At 36.5% G+C, this 20,602-nt stretch overlaps 1 protein-coding gene across 5 annotated transcripts in view; it reads left to right on the plus strand.

The window, feature by feature from the left end:
* The window catches only part of palld (palladin, cytoskeletal associated protein), a 114,412-nt gene that overhangs the window by 41,949 nt on the left and 51,861 nt on the right, over window positions 1–20,602 (plus strand). For all 5 annotated transcript variants that reach the window (XM_067383732.1, XM_067383728.1, XM_067383730.1 and 2 more), the window contains 8 exons: window positions 2,723–2,898; window positions 5,449–5,515; window positions 7,501–7,618; window positions 8,533–8,601; window positions 9,362–9,503; window positions 13,544–13,567; window positions 14,700–14,819; window positions 17,280–17,661. In XM_067383732.1, the coding sequence (XP_067239833.1) occupies window positions 2,723–2,898; window positions 5,449–5,515; window positions 7,501–7,618; window positions 8,533–8,601; window positions 9,362–9,503; window positions 13,544–13,567; window positions 14,700–14,819; window positions 17,280–17,661 (1,098 nt within the window). The remainder of the gene's footprint in view (window positions 1–2,722; window positions 2,899–5,448; window positions 5,516–7,500; window positions 7,619–8,532; window positions 8,602–9,361; window positions 9,504–13,543; window positions 13,568–14,699; window positions 14,820–17,279; window positions 17,662–20,602) is intronic.

Here is a 20,602-nt window from a genome sequence, read left to right on the forward strand (position 1 = left end):
ACAAAGGTGTTTAAAAAGTGACTCCAACAGTTTTCAGACATTTACAAAAGCACACAGAAGAGACATTTCAGATTAAATGTTACAGACATCCTTCATTTTTATAGCCTTGCAGTAAGAAACCATGTTTAGGGATCTGAGACAAAAAGAAGCAGATCTGAGCAGGGTAGAATCTTAATGGACAAAAAACTTCATTTGGTAATGAGAATGAAGCAGGAAATAGATAAAACCTTTGACTGCCAGGATGGAATGAAATGTTCTCAGCAGGCTCCGGAATTTTGGGATTCTTTATGGAAGTCTTAATGATGTCCCAGAGTATTTTAAGATCCGGAGACGAGCTGAATGAACAGCTGTGCTCCTAAACCAGTATTCCTTCCAGACGACTTGAGACACATCTTAAAGCGTGTATGTGTGTGTTTGGAGTGCTAGTGAGGATGAATGGATGAAAGTGGTCTGGAACAATTGGAGTACAAAGAAAACTTGAATGAATTGCACAGTATGATGTATTGGGAGGCTTGGTTTAGGTTTGCTGTGCGGGACTATGACCCAGACTGTGTGTGTGTGTGTGTGTCAGTGCTTCCCGTAACATACACTCACAGGTGCTCGAGACAGGTATACCCGTTTTAATATTCATGCCTCAGGGGCTTACAACACACACTGACATCTCAAATAACTGATTTATAGAAACAGAAATTGCATTTGGTGTGTGTGTGGTGAGTAAAGGACTTTTGCTGTAGACTTTATGATTCCCAGACCTGTGCGTCACGATGAAATGCGGTGTCCCCGCTTTAGGTGTGTGTGAGTGTTTGATGTGTCATATTCCAGCTGTGCACCATCAATCTTAACATTCCTCCCTGTCTGAAAATAACATAATGTCATGAGCTAAGTAGCAAAAATTGTCATACACACTGATTTAGATTTCTGTGTTCAGCTATTTTAGAGATTCTGCTCAGTGTTTTACATTCATTTTCTAGACTTTACATAAGCATTACATTTTGTATGATATTAAAAGGCTGAAAAGCACTGATTAGAAATGTTTAATATGGAAAAAAATGTAATAAAGATATTTTTTATTTTATATTTGTATAACATTTTAATAGTATTATATCTTACCATATTTCTTATGCCCCATACCCTTTTTATTGTTCATGAAGTACTGGCCCAAACCAAACAGTTTTTGAACATGCATGCTTTCGTAAATAATGGGTTCTTCCATTTCAAAACAAGAGATATGGCGGTGCTGAGGAATGAAAAGAACATGAATATATATGCTACCAATCAGAATGTACCATTTGTTGGCTGATTATCATTTAAAAAGTACATATAATGGGGCGCTATCACAACATCACTCTTTGAGCATCCCATCTAACACTGCAGCAGAGCCACGTTTCCACCGAAATTACCCAGAACAGTTTGTCCCGGGAACTTTTTTCCCCCAGCCTGTTGCTGTCTGCATTTCCATCATGGTCTAAAGTATCTTGAAGACTAGTCCAGTGACGTAGGATTGCACACAACTTTCCAGTTCTGGAAATCCTGCTGGATTTCGTCCTCCGTATAAGCCTGAACCTCGCCATCTGTCTATCGGTCGAATTTTTTAAACGTGGAGTCAACCAATCAAAAAATGCTGTGTGAACTCAACCAATCAGCATGTTCAATGCCCAAGTCCCACCCCCGAAAGTTCCTAAACTTTGAAAAAGTTTACTACCGCGTGAGCAGGGACTTTCTGAGGGGGAAATTGAACTTCATTTAGACCCTTGTCCCTGCGGTCTAAACACACCAAGTACCACCCCAAAGTCCCTAGTTCCTGTGGAAAGTTCCTGCAGTGGAAACGTGGCTTAGTTTAACTAATAACATGAGTTGAGAGTGGAGAATCTGTTTGATTGACTAATGGCAGCTGAAAACCTACTTGAAAATAATCCAATTGCTTTTGGTGCCATTTGCAGCACAACAATTACATACTTTATTTTTAACATTCCACACGTCACACACAACCCCTTTAGAGTTTAACTGCCAACACAGTATTTGAACATGAATAAATAGAAAACGACATTGGACTTTTCTTCCCTATTGTGACATATGTCCAAGGGCAGGGCAGGACTTGATTTTTTCTTGGATCATTGGGCAGATGATTTTCTTTTTTTTAAATGTCGTGCACTGATAAATCTTTCATAATGCAATATTCCATTAAAAAAGGGTCAATTTGACTTTTTTAAGTTTTGATAAAAGAGCGAATCATCTAGTTTAAGCAGCACTGCAGTGTTGATGAGCTGGGAAATATCTTTCTAATCAAGGAAATCTGTTCTCGGTCTCTTTAGAGTTGACTCACCCTCAGATGAGAGCTTTGGCTGGGATTAGTGATACCAGAAATACACACACAGAGACTATAGGAGAAAATTGATTGCAGCAAACTAAGTGGACAGTGGTTTTACTGTAAACATGACCTCAGTCATTCATCTACAGTACATTTATTTTGCATATTTCTCACACATAAATCACACTCTTACAAAAGATCTCCAGTAGAACCATGCTAGTTAGTACTGCCACAGATTTAATTGTTCGATTAATAGTTCACAGTTTGCCTTTTTCCAGTGTTTGTATTATTTGAGGGAGAAATCAGTGATTGCTTTGACCAGAGCTTAATCTGATTTAATTGGACGATATTTTAGCTCTATAATTGGCTACACCCTTTGATTGACATGCTGTCCTCTCTGCTTTAATTGCACAGGTGGTTTTGTGAGGGGCGGGAGCTGCACCACTGCCCTGATATTCAGATCTGTCGTGATGGTGATCTGCACACTCTGGTGATAACTGAAGCTTTTGAAGACGACACCGGCAGGTACACCTGCGTAGCTTCCAACGCACTGGGAGCAGACAACACCTCTGCAGAGGTCTATATTGAAGGTGAGCTCCCACCTACATGGCGAAATCCTTTTCTTGATCAGTACTTTTGTCTTTTTTTCTAATAACATATATAATCATGCTTTAAACAAAGTAAATTTACTTGAAATTCTTTTTTTAAGCACCAACAATATTTAATGAAGGTTATGCTTCAGTTTTTCAAGATGCAATGCCTGATAGTCTAACATAATTATCTTTGTATCAAATTTGTATTAAAATTATTTGAACAAAAATGCTGACTTAAAAAACACTGAAAAATTTATATTTGAAAAATTGCCCACATTTCACATCCATACAATTTCACTAAAATGCCAACATAAATAATTACTTGCTATAGCACAAAGTAATTACATTTTTTTAAGTAACATGATGTATGTATTATAGTGTGATCACATTTGCAAAATAGGTTGTTTGCACATGGCGTCACAGCAGCAGCGCGAATGAGTCTGGAGGGCAGGGACTGATTTTTCTATATAGGAATCCTATCAAAAACTCAAAATTCGTATGTTTTGCGTCGTTTATGGTTGCTCAAATCGATAAAATCGAGAACCCAGAAGGTGTTTATATCGTTTACATAACCTATACCGTTTTTTATAACTTATATAGTTTTTTAACTTTAAAAGTTGTCGCCTTTAATAGCGTTTTGCGTCTGCTGATACTGAAATGAATATGGATACCTGCTTACCTTAGTTTTGACTTGGTTAAATATTCACATTCTTCATGGTATCGTTTGCAGGGAAGAGCTATTTTATCCCATTGAATGATAATTTGATGTTTTCACTTCAGTTTTGTAGTATTCCGTTTATAATGTTGATCTGGTTACCATGAGAACAGTGTCACGCGCTGCTGCTTCAGCCATCGTATGGTAGAAAATGTCCAAATAAATAAATGTTTAACAAGCTGACAGAAGTCGATTCAACAGCAAAGACAACACTTTCAAAAACACTCAGCTATGTGATTATTTTATTGAGTGATAGGGAGTGGGTTAAATCATTATTAGATTTGATATACTGCGTCTTTCCATCACCTCCTCAACCAGCTTCCCTTAGTGTGTTTTTACACGTATAAAAGGCAACAATTGTTTTACACCGTCCAGTTTTTTCTTTGAACGATGGTGTGAGCTCCTGTTGCAATTCTCGATTCAGCATAAATGACCTACAATGGTGATATTTTTCACAATTGTGACAGAAAATCAGAATACTGCCCTAACTTCACTAGCAGAAAGGCAAACTAGACTAAAACTGAACGCGGCGTGACGGCAGCTTCGCATTCTCTATAGCTACCTCCTCGATGGCAGAAAAGTCTCTCAATTCAGTGGAAAAGACACTCATCTTCATAACATAAAGATCACGTCCAACATATGATGTCATTTTCTGTTTATACCTTTCTAAACCAGCACAGAAAGGACTTTTCTCCATCTCTTCCATTCTAAATTTCACTGCTTGCCCTCCAACGGCATTTTGCGCGTCACCAAAACCACGTGATTGCAAACAACCTATTCGAGGGAAATTGCATGGGCACTTTAAAGGTGCTTCTGTATCAAAGTCTAGGTCTGGAGCCATGCCACAGTATGTGTGCATGTTTGTCCTCATATGGTCTTTGACCCTTTGACCTCAGACCTCAGCTGATAGGTTAACCGACTCTGACTGTGTATTATCAAATAGCCCCTAATTCACTCAGTGCCATAAAAGTTCGCCCACAGCACACGGCAGGTTGTTTGGGTATGAAGTGACCATAAAAAATAGCCAAGGCTGTAAGACGGTTTGTCTTTGAAGGCCAGTGATCCATTAAGAATTTACAGCTCACACAGAAGTCACTTTCAAACCAAGCAGCTTTCTGTTGGTCAATATGGTTAATTCACGTGACCAACTTGAACACGAGAGAAATCTGTGTGGGAAACATTTTCACCCTTATACAAAACTTCCATTCGCATGGTTTCTTATTGAAATTACTGTATTTTGCCAACGCAATTTCAGTAACAGTAGTCAAGTTAAGTCACCTTTATTTATATAGCATTTCATACAATGAATTCAAAGCAGCTTTGCAGTGATAAACAGGAAATTAAATTCTAAAAAGACAATAGTGTCATTATTCAGCTGAAGTCAGTTCAACTTCAGTGTTGATTCAGTTTGGTTCAATAACTGTGTAAAGTTAATCAATTATGGAATGAGTTCAATTCAGTTATAAAGGTTTACAGAAAACAGTGATTTCATCCTCCAGCACAGTTCAGTTCTCATCCAATAGAGTCAGTGCTGTCAAATCAATAATATTGCTGAATATTAAGCATCCCTAACTAAGAGGCGACAATGGCAAGGACCCCAAACTCATCTGTGACAGAAATAGAGAAAAAAACTTGGGGAAAACCAGGCTCAGTCGGGGGACCAGTCCTCCTCTGGCTAGATGGACGAACATGGTGTGGTTTCATTCTAAGTCAGATTGTGGATTACTATCATTCATTAAAATGAAGGCAGCCTGCAGCCGAACATGTTTCAGACCAGAAATTGCAATACTATTTTTCTTTTTCATTTTCTCATTGTATTTCTCTCTATAAAGGTGCTTCCTCCTCAGATTCAGAAGGTGAAGGATCCGTGTCGAAGTCTAGGTCTGGAGCCATGCCACAGTATGTGTGTTTCAGCATGTTCTTCCTTGCATGACCTTTAAACCTTTGACTCAGACCTCAGGTGACAGCTTAACTGTCCCCCTGTATTATCTAATAGCCCCTAATTCACCCAGTGACATGAAGGTTCCTATCTCTCCACTGTGAAGAACATGGTAGGTTCTTTGGGTATAAACTGACTTTAAATTATAGCCAAGGCTGTAAAACTGCCAATAATCCATCAATCGAGAATTTAGGAATTGTGTTGTCTACCTTATTTCATTGTGACATTGCTTGAACTCTCTTCAATCACCTCTGAACTCATCTGCTCATTTCTCTTTCTGTCCTCAATTGCCTCTGCTGGCCTCTCAGTCTTTTCCTTCTGTTTACACAAATGGCTCTGGTTCCCTCTGACATCATCACACCCATTGGGATTACACTCTCATTGGCTCTAAAGTCATTTATAAGGTGCAAACTGCATAATGAAAATTCATGCAGTGTGGAGTGGATATTACTTCACTGTGTTTGTGAGTCGGTGTGTGTTAGAGAGCAAGTGTTAACTTTTCTTAGCTTACATATTACATTCTGTATATTTGCTGTTGGAAACCTAATGTTTTGAAAGTCAGACAAATACTGTTAGACTTTGAATAAACCTGTAAAGGTCTATTAGAGGTGGGTATAGCTTTTTGGCCGAGACGCAGCCGACAACACATTCAGCTTTCGTTGCTGCTAGTTCTTTTACATCGGCTTGGTGTGTCCTGGGCATTAATATAATTAAAATACAATTATATTTTTATTTATATATTTAATTAGAATTTTAAATTTTCCACTTTTGTTTTGATTTAAGTTAAAGTTTTAAACTTTTTTTGTGTTTTCGTCATTTTTTTATTAGTGTTTGTAATATGTCTGTATAGTTTTTATAAATTTTTATTTCAGTTGTCGTTTTAGTTACACTGTAAAAAAAATCCTAATTTAAAGGTTTATATTGTAATAATTACGGTTCATAACGGTTTATTTTACACACACTCTAAAAAAAAGTTAAATTTAGGGTAAAAAACCCAGCAGCTGTGGTTGCCAGAAATTACAGTAGCAACATTTTAGGTTTTATGGGTCAGCACTTAGGTTACTGTCTATTTTACCTATTCAAAACCATATAATTTAAAGGTTTATATTGTAATAATTACGGTTCATAACTCTTGATTTTAGTATCAGTATCAGTATTTAGTACATCAAGTTAAGCTCAATGAAAATGAGAAATGTTTCTTTGGCAAGTAACTGAAATGAGACATGTTTACGTTTTTTTATATCTTATTTTTTTCAGTTAACAGTTATTTTATTTCAAGTAACTAAAATGTTTAGTAACACTTCAGTATAGGGAACACATATTCATTATCAACTACAACCTTTGCCTCAATTAACTCCTAATTTAATGCTTATTAATAGTTAGTAAAGTAGTTTTTGTAGCATTTAAATGTAGGTATTGTGTAGGATCAAGGGACGTAGAATAAAGTCATGCAGAATAAGGCATTAATATGTGCTTTATAAGTACTAAAAAAAACCCAATATACTAGTAGTATGCAAGCTAATAAGCAACTAGTTAAAAGTGAGAAGTTGAACCCAAAAATAAAGTGTTAACAAATGATTTTATGGTTTTAATTTTAGTTTCCTTTAATAAACCTGACCAGCACTGAAACAAATTCTGACCACTTACCTTACCTGTTTTCCCCAAAAATAACAGTACCTCCTCAACTGAGTCACATCTAATGAACTGTAACTTCTAAAAGATTGATTTGCTTGTCATAGCTTTACAAAATGTCTTCAGATTTCAGCCAGGATGACTCAAAACATGAATATTGCAAGATGTGACAACCAAGGTGTACAACATTTTTTAAGTGTTCTTTACTTTATATCTAAATGATTTCTTAAATTAGGACTTTGTTTTAGTGTTGCTGATATGTTCTCTCAGGTCGGAATGAGGTTTGTTTAGTGTTGCTGATATGTTCTCTCAGGGCACAGAAGAAAACCAGCTCAGTTTCCTTGACGATTCACACATCATCACCAAAGAGCCCAGAGAGCCAACCTCATCGCTCCACACTAGTCCAGCCACTTTCTACTACACCACAGAGAGTAAGAAGTACACACACACACACACACACACACACACACACACACACACACACACACACACACACACACACACACACACATGTTTGTTTTTGTGAATTGTGGGGACTTTCCATAGACTTCAATGCATTTTACACTGAACAAACTGTACATTCTATCCCCCTACCCTGCCCCTACCCCTAAACCTAACCCTCACAGGAAACTGTGCAAACCTTTACTTTTTCACAAAAACTCATTCTATATGATTTATAAACCCATTTACATTGTGGGGACCGCTGGCTGGTCCCCACGATGTAGGTGAACTCAGGTTTATATTACATCATGGGGACATTTGGTCCCCACAATGTAATATAAACAAAAGCACACACACACACACACACACACACACACACACACACACACACACACACACACACACACAGACACCTCATTTTTGCTCTGAAACTGTTATAAAGTGCTGCAGCCTGTAGGTTCCATCGTCCAAAAGTCAATGAGCTTTTTGAACGGGTTTATGGTTAAATGCCTGAAATAAGATCTGTGGTTAACACAAGCTCAAGATGTTTTTATTCTACAACAGTTATACCAGACTTGTGAATTTTTTAACCTTTTATTTGTCTTGAAAATGATGGTTGCTAACAAGTGGCTAAATGGGACTACAGAGGGTGTCAAGGACATTAAAAGTCATCACAGATTTGTTAGATTTAGCTAACTTCTATGGAAACTTTCACTGACTGCTATCTACTACAATGGCAGAATAAATGCACATGCACAAATATGTCTGGAAGACTCATCAGGAATGATAACAGCAGATGGACTTGTAAAAAAACAAAAAAAAAACAACACTCTCTGGAAAGATCCATCATAACCACACTTATTCTCTCTCTCTCTCACTCTCTCTCACTTTCTCTCTCTGTCAGGTCCAGAGTCCAGTTTCTTCACTTTATGCCAGTGATGCTCTTGTTAAAGCTCCCCCTAGCTTCACTAAGGTAATGACATGGCCACACACACACACACACACACACACGCTGCATTCACATGCAAAAGTTTGAGAAATGGATGAATTAATCACGGTATGAGCTTTTCCAAATTATTCCAGGCATCTCCTCTCTCTCTTTCTTTGTATGTGTGTGTTTTTGTCATGTGACTCTGAGCAGGCCTAGGCAGAGCTTCAGACTTCAATGTCAAATGCTATGTTTTCTCAATGTGCAAAATCATTTTCCACCTCCTTAAAGATAAAAGTTAGTTTTTTTTAGCCCCCCGTCATCCCACTCCATCTTTCTTCTGTGAGACTTTAATCTTCCTGATGAGAGGATGTGCCTTTTTATAATACATGGTTTAGTATCATCATCATAGTCCTGAACAAACAGGCACACAAATGAAATGGCTGGATTATATAGATGTTCTTCTTGACTTGAACCTTATATAAACCTATAACACGTCACACGTAACCTCAAGTATGCTACACACACATACGCAAAGCTTCAAAGTGAATGAACCCACAACAGAAACCAAGTCACACACACATTTATAAACAAACTACTCTTCGCCTTTTTACTTTTATGGGTTGCTGACAGCAACCCTGTTATGTCTTCAGTCTGAAAGAGTATGTACTTGGGAATGAAAGAGGTGCTGAAGAAAGAGCAGTCTGTCGCTTCAGTTTTTCCATTCAGCTGTCTGTTCTCTTTCCCTTTGTTTACCTCTCAGTCTGTATTTCTAGTGTTAAACTGTGGATCTCTTGTTCTGTAGATGTTGCAGGACGCTCAGGCATCTGAAGGTCAGGTGGTGGTTCTGGAGTGCCGGGTGAGAGGTAGTCTTCCTCTGCAGGTCCAGTGGTTTCGAGAGGGCCAGGAAATCCGGGACTCCCCTGACTTCCGCATCCTGCAAAAGAGTAAGCAGAACTACTAAGGCCACTATTTAAAGGGACATTCAGTAGTTCTTTGCTATTGCTAGCATCGCTATTCTTTGTGTACTTTCAAGGGGACCTATTATGCCCCTTTTTACAAGATGTAATATACAAACCCGATTCCAAAAAAGTTGGGACACTGTACAAATTGTGAATAAAAAAGGAATGCAATCATTTACAAATCTTATAAACATATTTTATTCACAATAGAATATAGATAAAATGTTGAAAGTGAGACATTTTGAAATGTCATGCCAAATATTGGCTCATTTTGAATTTCATGAGAGCTACACATTCCAAAAAAGTTGGGACAGGTAGCAATAAGAGGCCGGAAAAGTTAAATGTACGTATATGGAACAGTTGGAGGACCAATTTGCAACTTATTAGGTCAACTGGCAACATGATTGGGTATAAAAAGAGCCTCTCAGAGTGGCAGTGTCTCTCAGAAGTCAAGATGGGCAGAGGATCACCAATTCCCCCAATGCTGCAGCGAAATATACTGGAGCAATATCAGAAAGGAGTTTCTCAGAGAAAAATTGCAAAGAGTTTGAAGTTATCATCATCTATAGTGCATAATATCATCCAAAGATTCAGAGAGTCTGGAACAATCTCTGTGCGTAAGGGTCAACGCCGGAAAACCATACTGGATGCCCGTGATCTTCAGGCCATTAGACGACACTGCATCACATACAGGAATGCTACTGTATTGGAAATCACAACATGGGATCAGGAATACTTCCAGAAAACATTGTCAGTGAACACAATCCACCGTGCCATTCGCTGTTGCCGGCTAAAACTCTATAGGTCAAAAAAGAAGCCATATCTAAACATGATCCAGAAGCGCAGGCCTTTTCTCTGGGCCAAGGCTCATTTAAAATGGACTGTGGCAAAGTGTAAAACTGTTCTGTGGTCAGACGAATCAAAATTTGAAGTTCTTTTTGTAAAACTGGAACGCCATGTCATCCGGACTAAAGAGGACAAGGACAACCCAAGTTATTATCAGTGCTCAGTTCAGAAGCCTGCATCTCTGATGGTATGGGGTTGCATGAATGCGTGTGGCATGGGCAGTTTACACATCTGGAAAGGCACCAGCAATGCTGAAAGGTATTTCCAAGTTCTAGAACAACATATGCTCCCATCCAGACGTCATTTCTTTCAGGGAAAACCTTGCATTTTCCAACATGACAATGCCAGACCACATACTGCATCAATTACAACATCATGGCTGCGTAGAAGAAGGATCCCGGTACTGAAATGGCCAGCCTACAGTCCAGATCTTACACCCATAGAAAACATTTGGCGCATCATAAAGAGGAAGATGCGACAAAGAAGACCTAAGACAGTTGAGCAACTAGAAGCCTGTATTAGACAAGAATGGGACAACATTCCTATTCCTAAACTTGAGAAACTTGTCTCCTCAGTCCAGACGTTTGCAGACTGTTATAAAAAGAAGAGGGGATACCACACAGTGGTAAACATGGCCTTGTCCCAACTTTTTTGAGATGTGTTGATGCCATTTTTCCCTTAAAATTATACATTTTCTCTGTTTAAACATTTGATATGTCATCTATGTTGTATTCTGAATAAAATATTGAAATTTGAAACTTCCACATAATTGCATTCTGTTTTTATTCACAATTTGTACAGTGTCCCAACTTTTTTGGAATCGGGTTTGTAAGTCTCAGGTGTCCTCAGAATGTATCTGTGAAGTTTCAGCTCAAACAACATTTTTGAGTGGAAGGAATAACATGCTGTTTTTGTGCATGTATCTTTAAAAGCAAATGAGCTGCTGCTCCCCACCCCGTTTTCCTGAAAAGGGTGGAGACTTTACAGCTCTTGCCTCAGAATAATTTATGTTTTGTTTTAATCTCTAAAACAAAACATAAAAAACATCTCTATCGTGGTAACGCTCATGTGACATTGCAGTTCTTCATCATCATGAAAGTATATTATCTGCATGAGTTTTAAAGCCATATCAGTCTAAACTTCTGATATACGGTTTTCTGAGTGCACACATCTGAAGCATGCGTAAAGATAGCTCGCTGTCAGACGGCGCATCCTGTGAGTATTAAACTAAGTTCTCTTTCAAGTGTTATTGCACTTAAACTGTCAAATGCACACAAGGTTATGTCAAAAACAGACACAGTTCACATAAACAGTCGGTTATATCTGTGAGCGTAAACAGCAAGTAAAGAAATCGCATGTGTATATTATATCTGTGTATTAAAGTGAAAGCAACGTAATATAACCTACTGCTATATACAGCTATGGAAAAAATTAAGAGACCACTTAACATTGATTTCTGAACTTGGAGTGGTCTCTTAATTTTTTCCATAGCTGTATGTTGTTAATATAAATCAAACAACAGAAGAAAAACAGAAAATCACACTGCTCTTGATTGAGTTTAGTAGCTTTAATGAGAATACATTTCTTACTTGAATGCTGCTGTTAAATTCTCTGGTGAGGAGATAAACATGGCAGAATGTGTACGGGTCATTGAGGGCGAATCTATGCTAATAGGGCAGAGTCTGTCATCAGTCGTGGGAGGAGCCTAGGCATTTTGTGAAGTCACAAAATGTAGAATCTGCAAACGGGTTGTTCTGAGACACTGCTTATGATTTATGGAGATTAAAAAAGTGGGTGGATTTTTATCATTATAGGGTGGTTGTGTAAGCACACTGCTGACACACATTTACAGTGTTCAAACACCATGTAAAAGTAAATTTTGCATAATAAATCCTCTTTAAGAACTGATACCACAATGTTGTGAGACGCTTGCTGCCATCTATCGACATGGATCAGCAGCAATGAATGTTGCATCAGCCATGTTGCAATCAAAGTTGTGAATTTAACTTTGGCAAAAATTTGGAATATTGCATAACACTTTCGTTCCATCCAATGTGTTCAAGAGAATAAAAAATGTTATCTTACATTCAGAGGCGGATGCCTGATGTTTGGGAACGCAATCATGTAAGACAGTTCTGAGAGGTAATTATACCAAATCTTTTTGATGACAGACTTTGGCCCAGGCATTTCATAATGACTGAAAAAACATTTGAGATTGTTTGCAATGAGATTGGTCTGCTGGTTAGTCCAATTATCCAATCATATGTGATGTTAAATGTGTTTCCATTGTAGTTTATGTCTTTGTCTTCTAATTGTGTAAAAAAATTATATCTATTTTTATGTGATATCCCAAATTTGCATAACAATTTGTGGAGGGAACATAGCTAGTGAGTGTAATACCTTGGGGTCACATCATTTAAATTGGCGAAACACATTGAGAAGGGTAACCCACACATTACACAATTAAAAAACTTTTTATAGAAAACCATCATGAATACAGTTTTCAGCTTATGTGTGTACCATTTTGATGACTCTTCACAAAAACACAATTTCTTAATGTATAAAACTTTTTAAATTTGCAACAAACTACTGAATGCAACTTTGAATGGAGAGTTCACCCAAAATTGAAAATTCTGTCATCATTTACTCACCTTATATGACTTGATTTTTTTTCTGTGTTCCAGTGGTCTTGGTAACACTTCAGTATGGTGAACAATTATCACTTTTAATTGCCTATTAGCTTGCATATTCGCTGTATATTAGTACTTATAAAGCATATATTAATGCATCACCATCCCTTAATCCTGCTCAATACCTGAATGTAACTATTAATAAGCAAGAGTTTATTGAGGGAAAAGTCATTGTTAATAGGGAATATGTATTCCCCATTTTAAAGTGTTACTGTGGTCTTTTATAATACTTTATCATTTTTTAATACTTCAAACCCTCAGAGCGACTTTCAAATATTATTCAGATATTCTTTCAAATAGCTCCTTTTGTGTTCCAGGGAAGAAAGTAAGTTATCTGGGATTTGGAACAAATAAATGTTGACAGAATATTTCTTTTTGAGTTACTATTTGAACTATTTGAGGAACTATATTTGGTTTATTGGTGTACTGATATGCAGTGATTTGTTGTGGTGTTTTTCTTTCTCAATTCCCATATCTCTCTTTCATCAGAGCCAAGATCAGCAGCAGAACCTGGTGAGTCTTTTTTATTTACTCCTGCTTCCACTTTCCCCTCTTTCCATTCCTTCATAAAACACTTTTTTCTCCAGATATATATGTACATATGGATTTATCAGATAATTCTCTTAGCCTGTCAGCCAGCTGTATGTGTATGACATGACGTCATCACTATGCAATATGGCCTAAATATGGTGCGGAAATCTCTGATTAACAGAACAAATCAACATGTATGTCAACACCTGGGCTGAAACCTTCTATGAGTCACATACTTTCACATATCTGTACATGAGTATATGGCTCACCTTCTTGCTCTAAGAGTAGTAACTCTCATCTCTATCTTTGGGTGTGTCTCAATCTGCTCACTAGTTTAGGACATACACGGCCGAGGGGAGTCATTCATTTCAAGGCCTGTCTTATTCCAATCTGAATTTCTTCATAGAAATTCCCAGATTGCAAAAATGTCAGCGAATAATGGTCACTCACTCGATACACTTACTAGAAATGTCATCAGAAAAGGGAAGTGAGCACATTTCATAATGTATAATTTATTCATTTTAACTATGAAAATGAATATGTATGATAAACGTGTGATATGAATGAGTGTTATACATTGTTGTATTTGACATATACCACTTACATTTTAATATGAGTCTCATAACCTTGTAATGATGTTAATTGAGTCATCAGTGTCCTAATGCGTAGGGGTCAAGGCTCTTGCCAGTGCAGAAGTAGTGTTCACAATTTAGTGAATCACTTCATAAGAAAAAAGGAAAAGGAATGAGACACAGCCTGTGTAGTCAGCAGCAGACTTCTCTCTGCTATTGAATCACCTCTGTACCCATCAATTACCTGTCTAGATTCACCACACCTGTCTAATTGTCTATCACCTGTCTACATCCTTTCCTCATTACAAGCAGTGTTTACTGTATGTGATTCTCATGTTTCTGGAGCTAGCATTGTTTGACTGTAATAGATTGTGTTGTAAAACTGGCCAGTTATAGTAGCTTGTGTATTGACTTGTTAGACTGTTGTTAAATTCATTATAATGATGTGTGTGTCATCATGTAATTAATTAAAACTATTTCTAATCTGATGCTGCTTGTGATCTTGTTGTTGTAATTGATGGCTCCTGTGATTGGTCTTTCAGAGGAAATCTGCACGCTGGTAATTGCAGAGGCGTTCCCTGAAGACGGAGGTTTATTCTGCTGCACTGCAACCAACCAGTACGGCTCAGTTAACAGCACTGCGAAACTCACTGTCACACCAGGTGCGTTTACACTGTACCTACAATGACTATATCTGACATCAAAGTTCATGACCATGTAAATATTTAAGTATTTTAATGAGAGTAGAAGGAGGTTAAAATTTAAAGAAACGTACATGTTAAAAAAATCAAACCATGTAATATACAGTATAACAAATATCTGTCTTATATAAATATATACACTACCGTTCAAACGTTTGGGCTCAGTAAGACTTTATTTTTTATCTTATTTTATGTTCACCAAGGCTGCATTTATTTTATCAATATAGTAAAATCAGTAATATTGGTAAATGTTATTACAGTTTAAAATAACTAATAATACAAATATTTTATTTTTCTGATGAATTAACTGAATTTGCTGTCTTCATTGTCTCATGCTCATTCAGAAATCATTCTAATATAGTGATTTGGTGCTCAAGAAATATTTATTATTATCAGTGTATTTTTGTCTAAACCATAATACATTTTTTTTTTTTTGTATTCTTTGATTAATATAAAATGAAAAAGAACAGCATTTATATAAAATAGAAATTATTTGCAAAATAATAAGTTTTTTTACTGTCGTTTTTGATCAGTTAAATGCATCCTTGCTGAATAAAATGATAAATTTAAGAATAACCAAATCTTACCGACACCTAAACTTTTGAACAGTAGTGTTTGTGTGTGTATATATATATATAAGTGCAGCAGTACATTTATTAAATAAATAAACTCTAGACATGAACAACTAAACAGAACAAAACAACTCGAACCATGACAATTTCGTTCTGAAGCTACTTTTTGTGTCTATTTGAAGCTTTACACAATAATGACTTTAAATGATCTTTTGGGGGTAATTTCACGTTGATGTGCGATTAATTAGATTAACTAATTGCCACATCATGTATTTAATTAGATTAAAAATTTCAATTACTTGACAGCCCTATTATACACATATCATAATAGACAAAAGCCATTATCAATAATACACAATAGCCCTAATGTACAGTACAGTCCAAAAGTTTGGAACCACTAAGATTTTTAATGTTTTTAAAAGAAGTTTCATCTGCTCACCAAGGCTACATTTATGTAATTAAAAATACAGTAAAATTGTAATATTGTGAAATATTATTACAATTTAATTAACTGTTTTCTATTTGAATATATTACACAAAGTAATTTATTCCTGTGATGCAAAGCTGAATTTTCAGCATCGTTACTCCAGTCTTCAGTGTCACATGATCCTTCAGAAATCATTCTAATATGCTGATCTGCTGCTCAAGAAACATTTAATGTGTACAATTGTACAAAATATTTGTGTACAATATTTGTGTACAATATTTGTGTACAAATATGCTACAGAAGCTTTGTATTTCAGATAAATGCTGTTCTTTTGAACTTTCTATTCATCAAGGAATCCTGAAAAAAAAAAGTACACAACTGTTTTCAACATTGAAAATAATCATAAATGTTTATTGAGCAGCAAATCATCATATTACAATGATTTCTGAAGGATCATGTGACACTGAAGACTGGAGTAACGATGCTGAAAATTCAGCTTTGCATCACAGGAATAAATTACTTTGTCAAATATATTTAAATAGTGCACAGTTATTTTAAATTGTAATAATATTTCACAATATTACTGTTTTTTTTTTTTACTGTATTTTTAATTAAATAAATGTAGCCTTGGTGAGCAGACGAAACTTCTTTTAAAAACATTAAAAATCTTAGTGGTTCCAAACTTTTGGACTGTACTGTATATATAATTGGAAGTGATGCAACACAGGAGTTGTAATGACTTAATTTATTTACAAAGCAGTAACAAAAAATACCAACTCCAAAAAAGGCATAGCATCTCCATCATTGATCTTTTAATGATATGTTATGGGGCCCACTGTGGTACATCTTGAAAACATGTCAATTGCATGAGGCAAACCAGCCACATCCTGTCTACAACACTCCAAGATCTGAGTGTGGGGTGAGGAGAGAGGATACAGTATGTGCTGATAGCTGTTTGTGTCACATGGCAAAGACAGGAGAGGGATGAAGGTTTATATGTTATGTGATGGAGTGGGTGTACTTATATTTCCAGGAGTCCTCATGCCTCAAGTTTACTACAGAGCCATTTAAGTAAATCTGAGACAATCTCAGCCAGATTTCATGTCTGATAAAGGTTTGGATTACATTTTAGCTATGGATTACTGTTGATCTAGGATTATGGGTAGTTATCATGAGTTTTTTTTTTTTCCCACTGTAGGTGTGTTGATGTTTTGCAATGATCGTTAAAGTATTGTCCTACAGTGACAAAACCAGGAACTAATTTCCCTGATTACTCAGACCCTCTTACTGTATTTCCTCCTTTATTCCACTGAAATGTATTGTGATGTGGGCAATCTGGATTTCATCACTCACTTAAAAGGAAAAGAAATCTGTTCTCACCCTATAATGAGCTGTATGTTTTCTGTTATCTTGGATCCCTAGTTGCAGAAGAGTTGCCCAGTAACGGTGTATCTGGTGACGAAAGTGTGTTTGAGGACAACCAATCGTTCCCGCCTCCACCTCCTCCACCAACTGAGATTAGTTTGTTGGAAGTCCCACCCAAAACCCCACCAAGTGCGGAGGCCTTCCAGATCAATGAGCTGGACATCTGGCCCAGCATTACTGCATTACCTGTCCAGGTCTCTACAGATAAAGAGCCTCATGAAAGTCTACCCAACAGACCTCTACAAAATGGTCAGACCTTTAACAAGCCACCAGATGAGAGTCTACCGTCACCTTCAAGTGTGAAAGAAGCAGCAGCTCCACCTCCATCACCTTCAGCAGTTAAGGCTCCACCTCTCCCCACCAAACCCAAACCTAAACTGTGAGTACTGCAGCTGAATCTTCTGTGTCATCGCAGAACCTGATTTCACCAAGCACAGTATGTTCCTGAATCAACGTCTTTGTTGATTCTGGAACAACGTTCCAATCAACCAATCAGATTTAAGGAAAAGTTTACAGTTTATGTCAAGTTTAGGCTTACAACCAGGGTTAGATGCTTCTACATCAGTGTTATTCACCTACCATTTCCCTCTGATTTTAGGGAATTTTGATTTGAAGTTATGGATAGAATTAGGTTTAGGGGTAGGGGTATGGTTAGGATAAAATTTTTAGACAGAAATGTTCCAGGATCAACAAAATATGTTGACCCAGGAACACGTCCGCAAAATCAGGACGTGCTGCATCATCACAGTCCCATTAAGTTATTTGAACTTATTTCTTCTCTTTAAATTTGATTGTCATGACAAGTTTTGGTTTTTGAACTGAAGTTTATAAGTTTTAAAAAGCTGAACTTAAAGTAATCCATTGTCTTGACTTTTACTCGTGTTTTTAAGGCCGCAGGTGAACTTTTTTTTTTCTAAGTTTAACCACCTGAAAATTTTTTACAGTGTTGTTAAAAGCAGGTAAACACATTTCAAATTTACAGTGTTTTTCAAAGAAAATGGACCAAAATGCTGATGACTCATCCAGTACTAAAGATTTTCATCATATCAAATGTTCTCTAAAATGAAAATGTCCCTCCCACTAATACCACCTGCTACTGCCTTATGAGTATAAATAAAGTACTTTTGGGATTTTTTTTAATTTTTTTTTTTATCAGAAATAAATTTCATTTTACATATAATGAAATAGAAAATAATGGTAAATAAATGGTAATATTATGTTACAATATTACTATTTTACTGCATTTTTTGATCAAATAAGAGATTAAGAAAGCGTTAAAAAAATCTTACTGACCCCCAACTCTTGAATTGTAGTGTACACTCTGTAAGTATGCAGTTGTGTAGTATGAAAACAATCTTCCATGTTGGCATTGTTATGTGACCTATGATTTTAGCTGTGTTGCGGTTCCATTTACAAATTTGATGACTCCTGTAAAGTGTTTATCAGATGCACAGTATGTTGTCAAATTTGAAAAAGATAGGATTTATTTGGCATGTTACTGTTTATTTGACATGCAGCTTTCGGTATGTTATATAATATGTAAGCTTTTGGCATATTATATAACATGGATGTAGGCATATTTCTTATACAGTGGCATGAAAAAGTATGTGAACCCCTTGCAGAATCTGAAAATTCTAGTTATTTTAATAAAATAAGAGGGATAATAAAACATGTTTTAAAAAAGGTTCAAAAAGGTTCAAACATTCACTGATGCTCCAGAAGGAAACACGATGCATTAAGAGCCGAGGGGTGAAAACTTTTGAATTCAAATATCAAGGTAAATTGTACTTAATTTTTCTGCCGGGAAACATGCAAGTATCTTCTGTTGGTTCCGAAGGGCAGTACTAAATGAAAAACAATGATATTTAAACAAAATAAGAAAAATTGTGACATCTTCATCCTGTTCAAAAGTTTTCACACCCCGACTCTTGATGCACCGTGTTTCCTTCTGGAGCATCAGTGAATGTTTGAACCTTTTTTAATAGTTGTGTTTGAGTCCCTCAGTTGTCCTAAGTATGAAAACACAGATCTCAAAATCGTACACTGCTGGAAAGGGTTCAAATATGCAAAAATGCTTGAAAACTGATGAATCTGCAGGAGCTGGAGGATTTTTCTGAAGAACAGAGCTCAGTTTAACTGCTCAGAACAAACAAGAGACTCATGAACAACCATCACAAAACATAAAAACAGTCGTGGATCATCAGGTAACCACACACAGTATTGAGAATCAATCGTTCACATACTTATGAAGGGGGTTATTTTAATAAATTCAGCTATTGTTTGTTAAAAAGATGCTAATGCAAACATCTTTTATGTAAAATATCTTACTCAGGACAGTACTAAACAAAAAATAACATGCAATTTTTATTATCCCTCTTATTTTATTAAAATAATTCTCATTTTCACAGATTCTGCAAGGGGTTCACATACTTTTTCATGCCACTGTATATCCTATCAAATATCAAAAGATTATACTCTAAGTAAAATAAACTTGATTCTGATCAATCTAAAATGGTAACATTTACCAATGTTTCTGTGGTGATATACTACCCCAGCTGCCTGCTTACTGTATGTCAGTAGGTGGTTTAATGGGAAAGCCCCACTTAGAGAACAAATGCATTCCGTCCCTTTATCACCATGTCAGAGGCCGGGCATTGCTGCGTGCCATAAATCACTGTGAGATTGTGTGCGGTATGTGTGTTTGCATATGTGTTAGCAGTTGTGCTATGACTCCAGCCAGATTTCAGAAGAATTATTTGCTTTTATATTAGATGTATCTCATGCTGCACTACCATTTATCATCAGTTATAGTGATACATTTCTGACAGTGGATTTAGGTGTAATGTTCAATGCCTCAAGGTTATTGGCTGTAGATTACTCAGTAGGTGCAATTTGACTCTCACTAGCACTGTTCCAGTTTTTAAAGACAGCATCCTTGAATTTAGGGTTGAGATGAGGTTAAGTACACTGCCCAAGGGCACAACATTAACATGCAGGGCAAGCCAGTGCTTACATGCCTGGGATTAGTCCCAGTGACCCTCCAAGTTATACTGGTCCAAACTCATGTACTACATATACAGAGATCCAGACTATGACTAAAACTGTGACTAAAATCACAAATGCAAAAAATAAACATTTGTGACAATTATTTACAGGCTAGTCAGGAAAACTTTGTGTCCCTCATTAGTGTGTCTTGAACACAGCACCTTGATGTCCAACTCGTGAACAAATGACTCAGATCAGATTCATTTTAGTGAATCAGTCCAAAAGATTCATGAAATAACTTAGAAGAGCGCATTTTTTAATTCTACTGTGTTACT

Source organism: Chanodichthys erythropterus, chromosome 4 (genome assembly GCF_024489055.1).
Source record: "Chanodichthys erythropterus isolate Z2021 chromosome 4, ASM2448905v1, whole genome shotgun sequence".
Lineage (NCBI taxonomy): Eukaryota > Metazoa > Chordata > Actinopteri > Cypriniformes > Xenocyprididae > Chanodichthys > Chanodichthys erythropterus.